The sequence below is a fragment of the Pagrus major genome, chromosome 23, assembly GCF_040436345.1.
Source record: "Pagrus major chromosome 23, Pma_NU_1.0".
Classification (NCBI taxonomy): domain Eukaryota; kingdom Metazoa; phylum Chordata; class Actinopteri; order Spariformes; family Sparidae; genus Pagrus; species Pagrus major.
The window spans coordinates 8,715,051-8,731,561 of NC_133237.1; the positions used below are offsets into that span (position 1 = coordinate 8,715,051).

The 16,511-nt window shown below is 44.2% G+C and overlaps 1 protein-coding gene across 6 annotated transcripts in view; it reads left to right on the forward strand.

Moving 5' to 3' along the window:
* Positions 1-16,203, forward strand: part of ep300b (E1A binding protein p300 b) — a 35,150-nt gene extending 18,947 nt beyond the window's left edge. For 3 of the 6 annotated variants that reach the window (XM_073493615.1, XM_073493614.1, XM_073493618.1), the window contains exons 19-30: positions 1,406-1,494; positions 2,587-2,697; positions 3,590-3,646; positions 3,945-4,022; positions 4,560-4,627; positions 6,340-6,490; positions 6,609-6,869; positions 7,099-7,264; positions 8,045-8,212; positions 8,296-8,457; positions 9,822-10,103; positions 11,571-16,203. In XM_073493615.1, the coding sequence (XP_073349716.1) occupies positions 1,406-1,494; positions 2,587-2,697; positions 3,590-3,646; positions 3,945-4,022; positions 4,560-4,627; positions 6,340-6,490; positions 6,609-6,869; positions 7,099-7,264; positions 8,045-8,212; positions 8,296-8,457; positions 9,822-10,103; positions 11,571-14,855 (4,878 nt within the window). In that variant the 3' untranslated portion in view covers positions 14,856-16,203. The remainder of the gene's footprint in view (positions 1-1,405; positions 1,495-2,586; positions 2,698-3,589; positions 3,647-3,944; positions 4,023-4,559; positions 4,628-6,339; positions 6,491-6,608; positions 6,870-7,098; positions 7,265-8,044; positions 8,213-8,295; positions 8,458-9,821; positions 10,104-11,570) is intronic. The other 3 variants (XM_073493616.1, XM_073493619.1, XM_073493620.1) reach the window with 1 other exon arrangement.
* Positions 16,204-16,511: the final 308 nt, after the last annotated feature.

Genomic DNA, 16,511 nt, shown 5'->3' on the forward strand with positions numbered 1-16,511 from the left:
CTTGTCTTTTTTTAAGATGAGCTGATTTATGGTCTGGATTGTGTTTTAAAGGAATAGTTTTGAAGTTGAAGTTTTGGGAAATATGCATATTCGCACTCTGGAGAGTTAGATGAGAGAATTGATACCACTCTCATGGTAATTATTTAGCTACAGTTAGCAGCCAATTAGCCCAGCGTAGCTAAAGACTGGAAATGGGGAAACAGCCAGCCTGGCTCTGTTCAAAGGTAACAAAATCCACCTGCCAACTCCTCTGAAACTCATTAATTAACATGTTGTATCTCATTTGTTTAGTCCGTACAAAAACCAACAATTGGCCATTTTTGGGGGGTCGTGTGCGTGACTATTTCTTGGCTAGGAGTAGTAACTTTCTGGAGTCTGTGCTGATTGCCCGGCAACGGCTCCCAGCCAAGAAATAGATTAAACAAACAAGATATAACTTGTTAATTAGAGGGTTTGAGAGGTGCCTGGTGTTGGATTTTGTCACCTTTGGACAGAGACAGACTTGCTGTTTCTCTTTGTTTCTTGAATTTATGCAAGCTACCCAGCTGCTGGCTGAAGCTTCATATAAAAGGACAATTAAAAGAGTGGTTTCAACCTTTTATTCTTACTCTCCTCCTGAAAGAGAATTCCCTGAAAAGTCACACTATTCCTTCAAAGGAACAGTTCATCCCAAAATCAAAAACACACATTTTTCCTCTTACCTGTGTGCTTTTTATCCAATTACCATGTGTTGGTGTGAGTTGCATTTGAAAAACTCAACAGTCTCAATGTCTCTTCCCAGAAATCATGACCCAAGATACTCAAGATAATCCACAGAGCTTGTTGTGAGCTTTATTACGTAGGAACTATTTTCTTTCTACCACACCACACCACACCCATCAACTGTGTCACCTCGCTTAAGGAAGTGTACATCTACTCATGGATGGCTAACTAAGTAGCTAATGTTGCAGCTCAACCGAGGAGGAAGCCATTATTGTTTATATCCCATGCTGTCATGAGCCTCTCATCCATAAAGGGAGATGCATGTTTCGGTCTGTGCAGCGATATTGTTGGCAGTTGGGGTTCAATAGAAAGAAAATAGTTCCTACGTGAAACTGCTCACAACAACGTCTGTGGATATCTCTAAAACTCAGTCCCTCACACTAAAACATAGCACTACAGGTCAGAGAGAAAAATATAATTGGGGTGAACTGTCCCTTGAGAGATAAGATTAGCGTCAAGCTGAGGCAAGGTGTAACCACATAAATGCAGTTAGATAAAAATCAAACAAACATGTAGGTGTGTTTTGAGATACGAGTTTGTCTTTGTGGATCCTTGTACTCTATGCTTGCGTGAGAAGTGACATTTTAAGTTTGTGTCCAACAAGTCTGCAAACAACTTTTTCTTTGTCTCTTTATTGTTACAGTATGAGTTTTCCCCCCAAACTCTATGCTGCTATGGAAAACAATTATGCACCATCCAACGTGACGCTGCTTATTTTAGCTACCAGAACAGGTAAGGGCTGTGGGCACATTTGAACACAAGCACACACAGATCACAGACCAGCAGCATTCAGACACTGTTTAGATTTTTAGACATTTTGCTGTGAAAACACAGCAATGAGATGAGCCCGTACATGTCTTGCTGTACTTTTCACATTGATGCTTTGCTGTAGGAACTGTTGTAAATCAATCAGTGCAATCACAGATGAGTTTTAATTTGGCTTCAACTGGTTACCCTGGCACCATCTCCATCTTCACAGTTCACCGTTTTAATTTCCATTATGTTGTCATTCATAAAGTGGGCTCCTGTCTTCTCCAGCAGTTATTCTTTATTTGTTGCACCATTCTTTAGATTTACATGCACTATACATGACAGCTTGCCTTTTCTGATATTTACTTGCATAGATAGCGGGGTGGAGGGGGGGTTATCCATTCTCACCAGCAGAAGAAAGGTTCCCACTTTATAAATGAACTGAAAGGATGATGGGTCTCTGTTGCTTTATTTATTTTCTCCTCATCCACCCTGTCATGTTTGGAGACTCGTATCCTCACTCCCTTCCTCCTCCACAGCTCCTAGTGGTCTCTCATGTTGCTGTAATGTTGTTGTTGTTTACCACTGGACGTCTGACGCTAATCTTTGCTTTGCCTTGGCTCTCTGTCCTCTGTTGGTTGTTGTTCACATCCTGTCCGTCCCCTCCCTCCTCCATGTCCCTCCCCTCTCCCTCTCTGTCCCCCCTCCATTGTCCTCGTCTGACCTGTAACGATTTATTTCACGCTTTTTTAATATTCATTTTGACCTCCCCTCCCCTCCCCCATCTCCCTCCCCCTTCTCCCCTTCTCTCCCTCCTTTTTTAACGCTTGTGATGTCTGCATTGGCCTGTTTTGGTGTGACCAATCATCCACTCCGAAATTTACGCGCAAAATCAAAACACCCGCCCACACAAAAACCCTGCATCACGATTGGCTGCTTCCTCCTGGCGACGACCTACCTTGCCCTCTGCCTCCTCCTGTGTGTCCGCCCCCCGGCCTGCCCTGCCCTGCCCTGATTGGCGGCTGCTTCTTCGTGCCCTCTCTGTGATTGGCTGTGCTGATGGCGAACGTGTAGTTCACCAAAATATGGGCTTCTTGCTGACAGGTACCACTTCTGTGAGAAGTGTTTCAACGAAATCCAAGGCGAGAGTGTTTCCCTGGGGGACGACCCCTCCCAGCCTCAGACGTGAGTATCATCAACCCTTCTGCTTTCCTGTCACACACAGCAGATAGACAGTTATGTAATTCTGATATTAGCAACATCTTAGATTGAATGTAACAGCTGTTATAAACTCATCATTTTTGAATATCTATCTATCTAACACCCCAAAAGAGAACAGACGAGCATGAATTTAAACCACTTTAACATCCAGTATTCCCCTTTTATTTCCCCTTAAGTAGGTTTAGGATTAGAAAAAGCATCTCATATCTCCAGTGTGTAGTATTCCATATATATATTCTGTGTCAGCTTATTCCAGTTCATCATAATTAAAGCGAAGACTTGGGTCAATCAAAAGGAAATTGCCAAATACTGTATTTTGATAATAGATTAATCATTTTATTAATTTTTCAAGATTTTTTTTCTAAAATGTCAAACAATTGCTGATTACATCTTAAATGTAAGGATTTGCTGCTTGACTTTGTTATTTATGATAGTAAATGAAGAGTCTTAGGATTTTGGACTGTCTCTTTAAGGCCCCCCCCTGAATACCCAGTCTGCTCTGATTGGTCAGTTCACATATGTATGACCCAGCACCACTAACAACAACAGAGCAGCTGTGCTACATCAATTCTTACGTGCCAAACTAGCCACTAGGCATACTTTATAAAAATGTATGACTCTGTGACGTAGTGTGATGTCATGAAGTCACACAATTAAAGGCGGAACGACTGATGAGGCGTTTCAGGAGCAGTGTTCTCTGTGGGAGAGAGGAGCTTCTGTTGGTCTAATAGATCTCCTTTAAATTTTCAAAGCATTTTCTGAATTGAAGATGGATGACTATGCACAAAGCCCACAGTCTCCTGCGATTACCTTGTTGTGTTCGGTACTGTAATTTGGTTTGTGATACTTCCTGCAGGTCCATCAACAAAGACCAGTTCCAGCGAAAGAAGAACGACACACTTGACCCTGAGTTGTACGTCCTGTTCTGAACTCATTAACTTTCATTTAACGATTATTGTCAATCATAATATTATCATGATGTAAGCTACATTTTTTTATTTGAGCCAGTTGGATTAGGCGGCTCAAGTTAGATAGAAGTTTTTGTTTTTTATTTCCCAATAGTATTTTGGATGTCATAACCTTTTACTTACTTACGTAGCACCTGTGTAGCCTGTGTAGAGGAACAGAGTATTTCCATTATGTGTGACGCTCTTGCCTCATTAACTTTAAATATTGTGTCTGTCTTTTGTCTTCTCCTTCTCTCTGCTCAGGCTTGTGGAATGTATTGACTGCGGTCGTAAAATGCACCAGATCTGCGTGCTGCATCATGAAACCATATGGCCATCAGGGTGAGCCAGCTATCATGCACACACTCACACACAAACTCTCTCTGTACATTCTGTTGCATGACTGGGTCTGGAAAATGGATTTGGCCTTTGTATTCATTCAAAGCTTCAGAATGATCCAAAACATCAATAAAGGTGCTGGAAAAGTACAACTATTAAGTCCAAGCACACATGAATACACACTTCCATGCCAGTTGCTTAAGATCACACATTTTGAGATGCAGTTTGGACAAAGTTTTGAAACTGAAAATGAGTAGGAGGAATGATCGTTACATCAGGACGGAAAACGCCTGCCAGTGTGGCGGCAACAGATACACATGTTTGCAAAGTACTACAGCTTGATAAGAGTTTGAGTCTCTTTCATGTGTGGTCTGCTTGTAATTTAAGGATGCAAGTCATTATAGTTGTTTAAAAGAAAGGAAGACTGACATGCAAGGCTAAGTCGTCTTCTTGATTAAAGTCACCTAATCACTGATTGGGGTTAATTATGACAGAACCGGAATTTAACCATTTTCTACTTACTTCCTCCTCCTCCCACAGCTTTGTGTGTGACAACTGCCTCAAAAAGGCCAATAAGACGCGGAAAGAGAACAAATATGCATCCAAAAGTAAGTGGAGTAATGCTCAGCTCATTTCATGCCCGCCTGCTTTCTTTCATTCAGACTTTGTGTTTTTATCACTTTACATCCTAGATTTTGATCCTTTTCTCTTTCAGTCGCCAACATTTCTGAGAACTCAAGCTAGAGTAGGGATTAATTCATTTATTTCTTAACATTGTTGTGGCTATTTTAAATCATTTTGCCATAGCCGCCTGGTTCATAGCTTCTTACCAAGATCGGGGATCTAGAGTCATGAAGTGAACACATTTTGCCTGTTTGTTTATAATCAACTTAGATTCCTTATGAACCCTTCTCCCTCATGAAAATATCACTTGCAGTACAACCAGTGGTTTAATTTCAGAGCCAGTCATCGCTTTAAAGTCATCATCAATTTATTTATGTGGAACTTTAAAGGTGCACTGTCTAGTTTTGGAAAAGAAATTCAAACTCAGGAAGGTAATACTTACAATATTAATACAAGCTCAGAAATATTTCCACAATTGAATAAACAAGCTTTCCTCAAAAGGGAATAAGGTCCCAGAACAAATGCAAACAATTAAAACCATATTAAACTGTGTTGTCCTTTGAGGACAGTTTTGTTTATTTATCAATGAAGATTTTTTCACCTCTGATTGAAATTTCTTCCCCAAAACTGCACCTTTTTAAAGACAGAGGCGTTCAGAAAAAAGAGGCCCGAATGTAACTTTTTGATGTCATATCACCATCACTGAGTGCTCAAGCAAAAAAAAAGGTTAAACACTCACATTAACTAATTTCATTTTCCTTGGATAGTTTCCAATCATTCTACTCCCTGATACTTAAGTGCAATATTAGGGATCAAAATCAATCATCAGGATACATGTGATCTATAATATATTAAAGGAATAGTTAAACATTATGGAATACACCTATTCACTTTTTGCATAGAGATAGATGAAGAACTGATAACATTCTCATGTCTGTTCAGTAAATAGGCCTTGTCGTCACCATGAGTTTACCTGGCAACCAGCAGAGACAGGAGTTCCTGTGTCTGGCCAAGAAAATGTCTGGCATATAAACCATTTACAACCTCAAAAAGCTGTTTTTATACTTCAGTTTGTTCTGATTGAACAAACAAGATACAGAGTTGTAATTAGTGGTTAATTATGGTTAATAATGAGCTGTAATAAGCTTTAGAGGTGCTGTTAAGCAGATTTCATTACCTTTGGACAGAGCCAGGCTAGCTGTTTCTCCTTGGCTATAGCTTGATATCTACTGTAAGGACATAAGTCAACAAATCACATTAAATATGCTGAACTCACTGCAAAAAATCTAAATCTTGCAAGTATATTCGTCTAATTTCTAGTAAAAAATATTTCATTATACTCCATGAGGTACAATCTCCTAGAAAGTAGCATTACAGTTTACTTATTACAAGCAAGAAACCCTGGCTTTCATTTTTCTTTTTTACCTATTTATGAAGTGGCGTTTGTTTCAGTGCTAGTCCTTTGAACTTCAGCTGCTGTACTTGTTGTGTGGAGTTCTTTTGAGGGGCTAAGTGCTTAAAGTCTTAAATTGTCAAATTTAATGAGGAAAATGTCCTTGTTTATTGTACATTGTCAGACAAGGGTTCTGTCCCGCCTGCAATGAGCATGGACACAAACGGTACATATCTCTCTCGTATGTTCCTGTCCTTCACTGTATTCCACCTCTTTCTTCATCCTTTTTACTGTCCTTTGCAGGGCTTCCTCAGACAAAGTTGGGGGGCTATTTGGAGTCACGGGTGAACGAGTTCGTCAAGAGGCAGAACCACCCTGAATGTGGCGAGGTCACCATCCGTGTGGTCCACGTCTCAGACAAGGTGACGGAGGTCAAGCCAGGCATGAAGTCCAGGTAGGAGATCGTTTGAGCACGTAGTGAACATATTTAGGATGATTCCTCGCTGATTAATTTTAGATTTTTGTCACAATCTCAGCTGTTTTCCTCACCTTGGCGTTTCTTTTCCCTCCAGGTTTGTCGACAACGGAGAAATGTCCGAGTCCTTCCCATACAGGATGAAAGCCCTGTTTGCCTTCGAGGACATCGACGGAGCAGATGTGTGTTTTTTCGGCATGCACGTTCAAGAGTATGGCTCGGACTGCCCGCCTCCCAATCAGAGACGAGTGTACATCTCTTACCTGGACAGCGTGCACTTTTTCAGACCTCGACACCTCAGGACTGCTGTCTACCACGAGATCCTGCTGGGCTACCTGGAGTATGTGAAGAGGCAGGGGTGAGAAAAACATTAAGACTTTCTCAAACATAATCTTTTCGACTGAGCAGCTGAAATTGAAGTTTATTATAACACTGTAGCTGTACAGGCGTTCAAATATAAGCCCATTATGCAGTGTAAAGTGTACCCATTAGGCTTTGTGTTCCAGGTGCTGCTACAGACCATTTTCAGCTGCATGATAATAAGCATACAGACTCTATAAAAGGAAATGCATCTCTCCCTGTGTCAGGTTTACAACGGGTCATATCTGGGCCTGTCCACCCAGTGAAGGGGATGATTACATCTTCCACTGTCACCCAATGGACCAGAAGATCCCCAAGCCAAAGCGCCTGCAGGAGTGGTACAAGAAGATGTTGGACAAGGCTGTTTCTGAACGCATTGTCCATGATTACAAAGTGAGACATGTTTTCTGTTTTTTAATGTGAATTAATGCATTTATCACTGCCAAAAAAGTGACTCAGACTTATCCATAGTCTCTAATGGCATCAAACAGGGTGTCTGGAGGTCCTTAAAATGTCTTAAATTCAGTTTTATAAATATCAAACCTTGGGAATTTTCAAAATTGGAGGGGTCTTAACTGCCACAAACATCTACCATCTTTAAATTTATTCTTGTCAGTGTGATTGAGGCTTTCTGCATGACAGCCAACAATTCTGAAATCTTTAAACCTGTCACTGAACCCAACACTGTCTTTTTACTTTATTATTGCACAAACTGTAGATTAGCCTAACTCACTCTAATAACCATCTTCCTATTTAATACCTACCTCTGCATGGGACCACATATAAACTAGATACCTTTGAATAAGACAAAGATTATTTGTCAGAGAGTCTTAAATCTGGTTAACACTATGTCAAAAGCCTTTAAACGCATTAAACTTAAGTGTCTGGTACCTGTAGATACCCTGTCAAACTGATGGAAAAGATGAAGAATACCGCTTTGTTTGAGAAAACAGTCTCACCACAAGCTCCATTTACTATCTGTTCTGGAGTATAAATCAGCTTGTTTGTATTTTAATAAAAAGGAAAAACAAAAATATGGATATGAATAATTCTATGATAACTGAGATTGTTTTCTCAACTGCAAGAATAAACCTCTAAAGTATGTTTCGTTGTTTCCTAAAAGAGTGAAAAAGCTCATGAGGACACTTAAACACTTCTCGTTTTGTCTCTCAGGACGTCTTCAAGCAGGCAACAGAAGACCGGCTGACCAGTGCCAAGGAGCTGCCGTACTTTGAGGGTGACTTCTGGCCCAATGTACTGGAGGAGAGCATCAAGGAGCTGGAGCAAGAGGAGGAGGAGAGGAAGAGGGAGGAGAACAGTACCTCCAATGAGAGCACAGATGTAAGTGGAGTAAGAATTCACATGTCATTATCATCATTATGTTTCACAGCAGGTCACTGACTCTGACATTAAAACATTCACAGGCCACAAAAGGAGACAGCAAGAATGCCAAAAAGAAGAACAATAAAAAGACAAGCAAGAACAAGAGCAGCTTGAGCCGAGCCAACAAGAAGAAACCAGGGATGCCCAACGTTTCCAATGACCTCTCCCAGAAGCTCTACGCCACCATGGAGAAACATAAGGAGGTATGCAAGGCTAATTTGATTATAGCAATAGCTGCTTACTCTTTTATTGGATTATATGGCCGAGTTATAAGAACATTACGTTGACTTATGTCTTCAGAGATGTCATGTTGACTCCACTCACTGAATGCTCCATTCAAACTGCTGTTTCGCTGCTGCTGCTGCTGCTGCACTTCTGTTGCAGCTGTCTGAAAATGTTGGCCCGTTTTATTGCGGAGAAGATGCAGCGTATACTAAGCTTAGTAGAAATATCCTTTACTGACAGCAGACAAGTCATTGGTTTAATGCAGCTGTAATCTATACTTTCATATTAACAATGGATTTCACACATCACAAAAATACGTTATACATTTTAAGGGTTTATACAAAGTCTTGAAAGTTTGAAAAAAGGTTTGAACTTTCATAGTTTCAAGGTTAGTATTATGCCTGAATTGGATTTTTTTTTTTTTTTTTTTTTTACAAATCCATTTCTTATGCTGATCTTTTAATATTTAGAATGAAACAATCCTCTAGCATCTTAGTGTGTCTCCTGGCGTCAAAATTAGGGAGTGTTAAGTAATCATGATCAAAAAACACGATTAAGTAAATATGAAAAGCTGGTAAGATAAACAAAATGTGAATTAACATAGGGTAATGCCTGCACACTTACTTGATGCCACAGAAGTTTAATAAAACCATTTCAGTCTTCATTCGGTTCATTCACTTGATTTTCTGATAACTTTGCACCTATGTTATGTGCATGTAACCAGCCTACTCTTCCTCAAAATAAACAAAGTGACAATATACATTGATTGTTGTGTGTATGAAGGAGTTCTGTAAAGTTTATTTTTTGCAGTTGCATGTACAGCAAAAATTTAGATGTGATGATAAAAGCTTCAAGAAATTAAACTTTACTCTTAAAAAGCTGTATGAAACCTGCATTTTTCAGCTAACATTTCCTGTAAGTGACTGCTGAGTTTGTTAATCAACAAACTACAAGAGAACAATGACATACTGTTCTGCACTGAAATATCTCTGGTGAAAAAAGCAGCAAACTGACTGCTATTGTGAAGAAAAACACTGTGGGAGTTCCTCGATGTTTCTAAGTGCTCTGACAAAATCCCATGAATGATATTTGTCTTCCCATTTACATTTTGACATGTCTGCGATTTAGAGATGACACTTGTTTGTGAAGGGTCTGAATCTAATTTCTATAATAGGCCTGTGATGCACTTTTGGTGCTTTAGTTTAAGAATAACTCCACTACATTAAACAAGAAATGAATGAATGAATGTATGAATCTAAAATGGCATTTGTATAAAAGTCTGTATGTAGGAAAGGGGCCTGATTTAAAACTTCTCGTTGCTCCTCATTACTCTTTTTCCCAGGTCTTCTTTGTCATCCGTCTCATTGCTGGCCCCACCCTTAACTCGCTGCCCCCCATCACTGACTCGGACCCCCTGATGGCCTGTGACCTGATGGATGGCCGCGACGCCTTCCTGACTCTGGCCAGGGACAAGCACCTGGAGTTCAGCTCTCTCCGCAGGTCCATGTGGAGCTCCATGTGTATGTTGGTGGAGCTGCACAATCAGAGCCAGGACCGCTTCGTCTACACCTGCAATGAGTGTAAACACCACGTGGAGACCCGCTTCCACTGCACTGTCTGCGAGGTGAGAGTTGGGGTTTCCTTTTCTCTCTCTGAAGTTAACTGGAGATCAATCACTGCAGCATGAAAACAGTGAAAATATTTTAAATACTCCAGTGTGTTTTACATCATCAGGTGAGCGTGCCTGCAACAAGCCAGCTAAATTATATAATAAAGTTTCCTCTCAGTTTTCCTCACAAAACTGCTCTTATTACACTCAAATACATTCTTTGTCCCCTGAAACTCTCTGAGATCCCTAATTTTGAAAGTCAATATAGCCAATCAGTTTTTTTCTATGATCTCATTGTGACCATAAAACAGCAATTTGTTCCACATTCAGATTGTTTGCCTCAGTTAATGGGTAGCATTTACAAGCTGTGGTCAAATCAATGTTTTATTCTTTAATTGTTTTCTGATTTTATTTGGAAATTCTGTCAAAGAGACCTCATGAATTGCGTATTCAGCTAAATTTTTAGCAGTGACTGGGAGAGCAAGAGGTGACATGAGGTTTAACGTGCTAGGTGAGGTAACTTGGCCTCTCTGTCCACAGTTTTGTTTTGCTAACCAGAAGAGGAGAAAGACAAACAAATTTAGCATTTTTTATTGCTCTCTCATCTCAGAGTCAACAACCTAAGAGTTGTCCGCCTAAGTTTGGACCGGACCCTAAACAGCAACTGGACCATTGTACTGTTCTGTTGGCCTGTTTCGTTTGTTCCCAACAGAGCTGAGACAGGATTTTTTCTTTTTGTTCCTTTTTTTGAATCATTTGTTTGCCATATTCTTAGAAGTAACACTGGATTTCTACTTTGAAAAAGTGCAAGTTATATATAGGAACACCATATTTCAAAGCATGGATCAACTGGTTTTCTCTTTCATTTAAGATTTAGCTGAATAAATTAGAGGTTTTAGTTCAAAGCAGACAACAGAAGCCTGGTGGTTTAAGAGATGTACTTTTTTCTCCCCTCCGATTTGGAACAGCAAATTCCATTGTAGTGTAGTCATTGTCTTTGTTATATCCACTGTTGGCCTGGGGAGCTTGTAGGAAGTCATGTGCAACCTTTGATACACTTGGAGTCAGTAGCAGCCCCAGCTTTCACACCAGTGTCTTGACTTTCGATGCAACTGCAGTGAGAAAGACATGATCCCTCACTGTCTTCCCACCATTGCCAGTTGTTTTCATTGGAACGCACAGTGGAACACAATGCTGCTGCAGACGTGACAGTCCGAATAATAGTTATTTTTGTTGGAGTGCTCATTCTTAGTATTCTCAGATAAAAGGTTGGAAAATCTAGACAGGAAGACTGAGAAGAATCACTCCTTTTACTTCAGGTGTGAGTGTTTCTACAATAGCAAAATATTGCAAAAGGGCTGTGTTTGTGTGGGCATGTTGCTGTAGGGAATGGTTGGAAAGATGAAGTATAAACCAGAATTGCTAATCCAGCAACACCCATATTTATTTTCTTATCCCTCTTTTTCTCCTTTCCTTCTTTAGGACTATGACTTGTGCATCACCTGCTACAATATTAAAGGTCACGAGCACAAGATGGACAAGTTGGGGCTTGGACTGGACGATGACAGCAACAACCAGGCGGCAGCAGCTACCCAGAGCCCGGGAGACTCTCGTCGTCTCAGCATCCAGCGCTGCATCCAGTCTCTGGTCCATGCATGTCAGTGTCGCAATGCCAACTGTTCGCTTCCGTCCTGCCAGAAGATGAAGCGTGTCGTTCAGCACACAAAAAGCTGCAAGCGGAAGACGAATGGCGGCTGTCCCATCTGCAAGCAGCTCATCGCGCTGTGCTGTTACCATGCCAAACACTGCCAGGAGAACAAATGTCCCGTCCCGTTCTGTCTGAACATCAAGCAAAAGCTCCGGCAGCAGCAGCTGCAGCACAGGCTCCAGCAGGCCCAGATGTTGAGGAGGAGGATGGCCAGCATGCAGAGAGTGGGGCAGCCAGCAGGAGGGCCACCCGGAGGACCTGTTGTAGGACTTCCATCGCCAGGGAACAACGGTACCACAGCGCCCAGTACCCCAACTTCTGGTGGAACCCAACCCCCAACACCTCAGACGCCGACTCAGGCCATGCCTCCAGTCCAGCAGCAGGGACTAGGCCCTGGACCCGGAGTCCAACAGCAGCAGCAGCCAGGTGGGATGCCCGCACAAAGTGGCATGCCTCCTCAGCACCCCCTTCACCACCAGTTCCAGCAGATGGCAGGTGGGGGAGGTGGGGCTGGGGGGATAATGAGCTCTCCCCAACATCAGCAGCAAATGCTTCCTCAGGTCCAGCAGCAGCAGCAAAGTGGAGCAGGGACCAACCCTCAACAGCTCCAACAGCACCCAAACAATTTGCCTCCATATGCCAGCAGACCCCCGGGCTCTTCCCCAATCCATCAGTCCCAGGGCAAACCGGTCCTTGGCTCTGCAACACCTCCCCAGCAGCAGCCTAGTGGCGCTGTCATGCCTGGAGGTGTTGGGGGCCCACAACCTCCCAGTCAGCCCCAGGGCCAGCCTCCCATTCCACAGCAGCAACAGCACCCCCCCTCTGGCCCTCCACCTGCAGCAGTAGAAATTGCCATGAAGATCCAACAGGTAGCCGATGCTCAGAGAAAGATGGCTCTGCAGAGACAAGCAGTCCAGGCAGCTGCAGGCATGATGCCTCCCCACCCTCACCATCAGCAGGGTCAGGGTCAACAGATGGGCATGGGACACCCAGGGGCAGTAGGGATGGTTGGGCCCCAGGGTATGCCACCACAGAGCCAAGCAGCTGTGGCAGCTGCCCGAGCTCACATGGATCAACCACAGGGTGCTCCATCAGGGATGATGGTTGGCGCTGGTGGGCCCATGCAGCAACCCCCTCAGCAGGGTAACCTGCCCCAGGGCCAGCTCCCCCCTCAGGTACAGCTTCAACAGCAGAGGTTGGGTGCTCCCCTTCAAAACCCTCAACAGCAGCAGCAGCAGTGGGCAGGCCAGGGGATGCCACCTCAGCAGAGGCAAGCTATGATGAACCACATGGGGCATCCAGCCATGATGGCAGCTCAACAGCAACAGCAGCAGCAAATGCAACAACAGCAGCAGCACCAACAAGCTCAGGGCCATGCTGCATTGATGAATATGGCACAACAGCAGCAGCAGCAGCAAGGTGTAGGTGGCAGGGTGCCAGGCGGCGCGGTCCCTGGAGCTACCGGTGTCCCAGGGGTTGGTGTTGCGGGTGGAAACATCCCCCAAGCAGCCCTCCAGGAGCTGTTACAGACTCTGCGCTCGCCCAGCTCACCGCTCCAGCAACAGCAAGTCCTCAACATCCTGCGCTCCAACCCACAGCTCATGGCTGCTTTTATCAAACAGAGGGCCTCAAAGTACAAGGGGGTGCAGGGAGGCCCCGGTGGACCTGGTGGTGTCCCTGGGGGTCCTGGACCCACAGGGGGTCCTGTTGGTAATGTAATGGCAGGAGGGGGCCCACAGGTGAACATGAATGCTGCAGGTCCTGGCCAGCCAGGTATGCACATGGGGGGTCAGGGAGGGACGAATGTCAACATGGCCACTATGGCGCAGCTACAGCAAGTCCAGCAGCAGCAGCAGCAGCAGCAGCTACAACAACAGCAGCAGCAGCAGCAGCAGCAGCAGCAGCAGCAGCAGCAGCAGAGGCCGATGCTCAGCGGTTTACAACAACAGCAAGTGGCAGCTCTCCAGCAGCAGCAGCAGCAGCAACAACAGCAAGGGGGAGGAAGAGGCATGCAGGGCCAGGGGCCACAAATGGGAAATCTCAACAATCCCCAGTTTAGAGAGCTGCTCATGAGGCGGCATCTCCAACAACAGCAGCAGCAACAACAACAACAACAGCAACAACAGCAACAGCAACAGCAACAACAACAACAACAACAACAACAGCAGCAAATGGGAGTCAATCATGGTCAGTTCCAGCAGCCACAGCCACCACAGGGGCAGGGCTACATGGGACAGCCTGGAATGCAGCCTCCTTCAGTGGGACAGGGTCCACCTGGGGGTCCGCCTCTTGGCCCTCAGCAGCCTGGGGGTCCCGCAGGACAGCAGGGGCAAGGTTATCCAGGCTCAGTGGCCCAGCAGCAGGCCGCAGCTGCACTCCAGCAGAGGCTACAGCACCAGCACCACCTCCAGATGCAGCAGCAGAATGCGATGGCTGGCCTGCCAGGAGGTGATGCAGGTGGGGGGGGTGTAGGAGGTCCTCAACAGCCACCTCAGGGTCCTCAGCCAACTCAGACTGGCCCCCCACCTACAGCCGCTCTGCTCCAACAGGCTCTCCACCAGAGGCTGCTTCAGCAGCAGCAGCAGCATCTTGGTCCTGGGGGGTCACCAGCCCAGCACAGCAATCCCATGAGCCCTCAGCAGCCGCAGCAGATGGCCCAGTCCCCACACCCACACCTGCAGGGCCAGGCGCTGCCCACATCGCTGGCTAACCAGGTGCGGTCCCCACAGCCTTCACCCAGACCGCAGTCCCAGCCGCCACACTCCAGCCCATCCCCACGCATGCAGCCCCAGCCCTCCCCACATCACATCTCCCCCCAGATGCAGACGGGTTCCCCACACCCAGGCCACCTGAACCAGCACCACCCAGGTATGGTGGTCCCTCCACAACAACAGCCAACAACCCAGCAACAGCAACAGAACTCAATGGAGCAGTTTGGGTCGGACCAAAGCGCCATGCTGTCTCAGCTGAGCGGCATGGCAGGCCTCCACGGGCCAGGGGGCAATGGTCAGGACCCGCTGGGCCAGAATATGAATCACAACCCTTTAGACATCATGTAGGACGTCTGCTTAACGTGTCAAGTGGAGCTGAAATGCTCCGTGATTCTTCGCACAAACTGCACTCACCCAGGACAGTGTTATTGTTATTACTTAGCCTTTCTTTTTTATACTATTATTAAATGTTATTTAAAATGTTTTCAATAAAGATGCATTGAACTGAACTTCCTATGGGAGATGAACAATAAATCAAGCAGTCGTTAAATAAATTAGAATAAATGAATTGTAAGTTATTGCTGTTAATATATTTTTTTGCCAATTGTGGACAAAGAGGGGGATGGTTTCTCAGCACCACCCCTCACTTCCACCTCTTGCTGAATACAAGAAAGGTGATATTTTCGGGGTTTTGGGGGGTAAATAGGAGTAATTGCCTTTTTTAAGAAATGTTTTTAAGATTTTAAAAGTGGTCAAGAATTAAAGAGGAGATGATTTAATGCAAAGAACTTTTTTATCGGTTTCATTTCCCATCATTCAGTCTGTCAATTTCTGTTCTGCAGAGTGATGTGGATTATTATTATTAATGTAAATCCAAACATGATGCATATCTTAGTTTTTAAATGTTTGGGTTTGCTTTATTTATTTTCTTTGGGGGGTTGGGCAGGGGTGTTATGTATCCTGAGACTGCTACAATTCGTATAGAAATATATTTTTGTTATTGACTGTTAAGACGGGGTAGTGGAGATTTCATTTCACTTCAGATGTCTTTAGTTGGGTCTGTCCAGGTGGGAATAATTAAATGTCAGTGTTTTATTGCAGTGGTTGAGGGTCTGCTGTGAGATGTTGAACGGACATGTTGTGACATCCCGGCCAGCTTCTGTATTGGACATCGGTTCATGCTGGAAGGGACTCTTCCCTCGCAAACATGCAAGCCCTCTCCCTCGAATGTGTGTGCACTCCTTCCTTTAAAGACACTTAATATGGAGCAGTGGAGGCTTGGGGAGGGGGGGTGCATACCTGTGTGCCTGTAACATTTTGAGTACATGGGCTGGGATGTGAAAAAAGTGGGTGGGGTGGGCTCCTTTTAGTGTTTTTAGGATTCTACTGTTTGGAGTAAACAGAAGATTTAGATCCAAATGAACTGTGTTGCACAGAAATGAGGAGACATGAGCACTCAGTCTCCGTCTCTTTCGGCCTCATCCCCTTTGCTGCTTCCCTTGGACTTTAAATACCCTCCTCCTCCTCCGCTTCCTCCTCATATGGGGGAAGTTGTTCTCCCTCCCCCCAAACTCCATCCTCTTTATCTTTCTGCTAAGAACTTTGGGAGTTTAATTTAATATTTTTTACTGTACAAAGGAAACACAAACTGTGGACTCAAATACTGTTTTTTATAATAAAATGAAAATTACCAACAGTGAGTGTCCTGCATGTGGCTGTTTGTTACAAATAGCATTGGTGATTAAGAGCTGTGTGCCATATCATACATCTTCCTTTCAACAAACACACTTTGTGCCTGTATCACCAACTGAAATTAGTGCGTCATCCAACTATCTGTGGTTCTCGGATGAAAACCTGCCAACAGCCAACAACTGACCAACCAGATCACCGCAAGAGTGATATCATTTCTGCAGGATCCTCACAGGGACATGCTGACTTAACAATAAAGTCAAGTAATAAAAATTAATATTTTTTAGCAAGACAGGTCAATATTTTGCTGCTGTT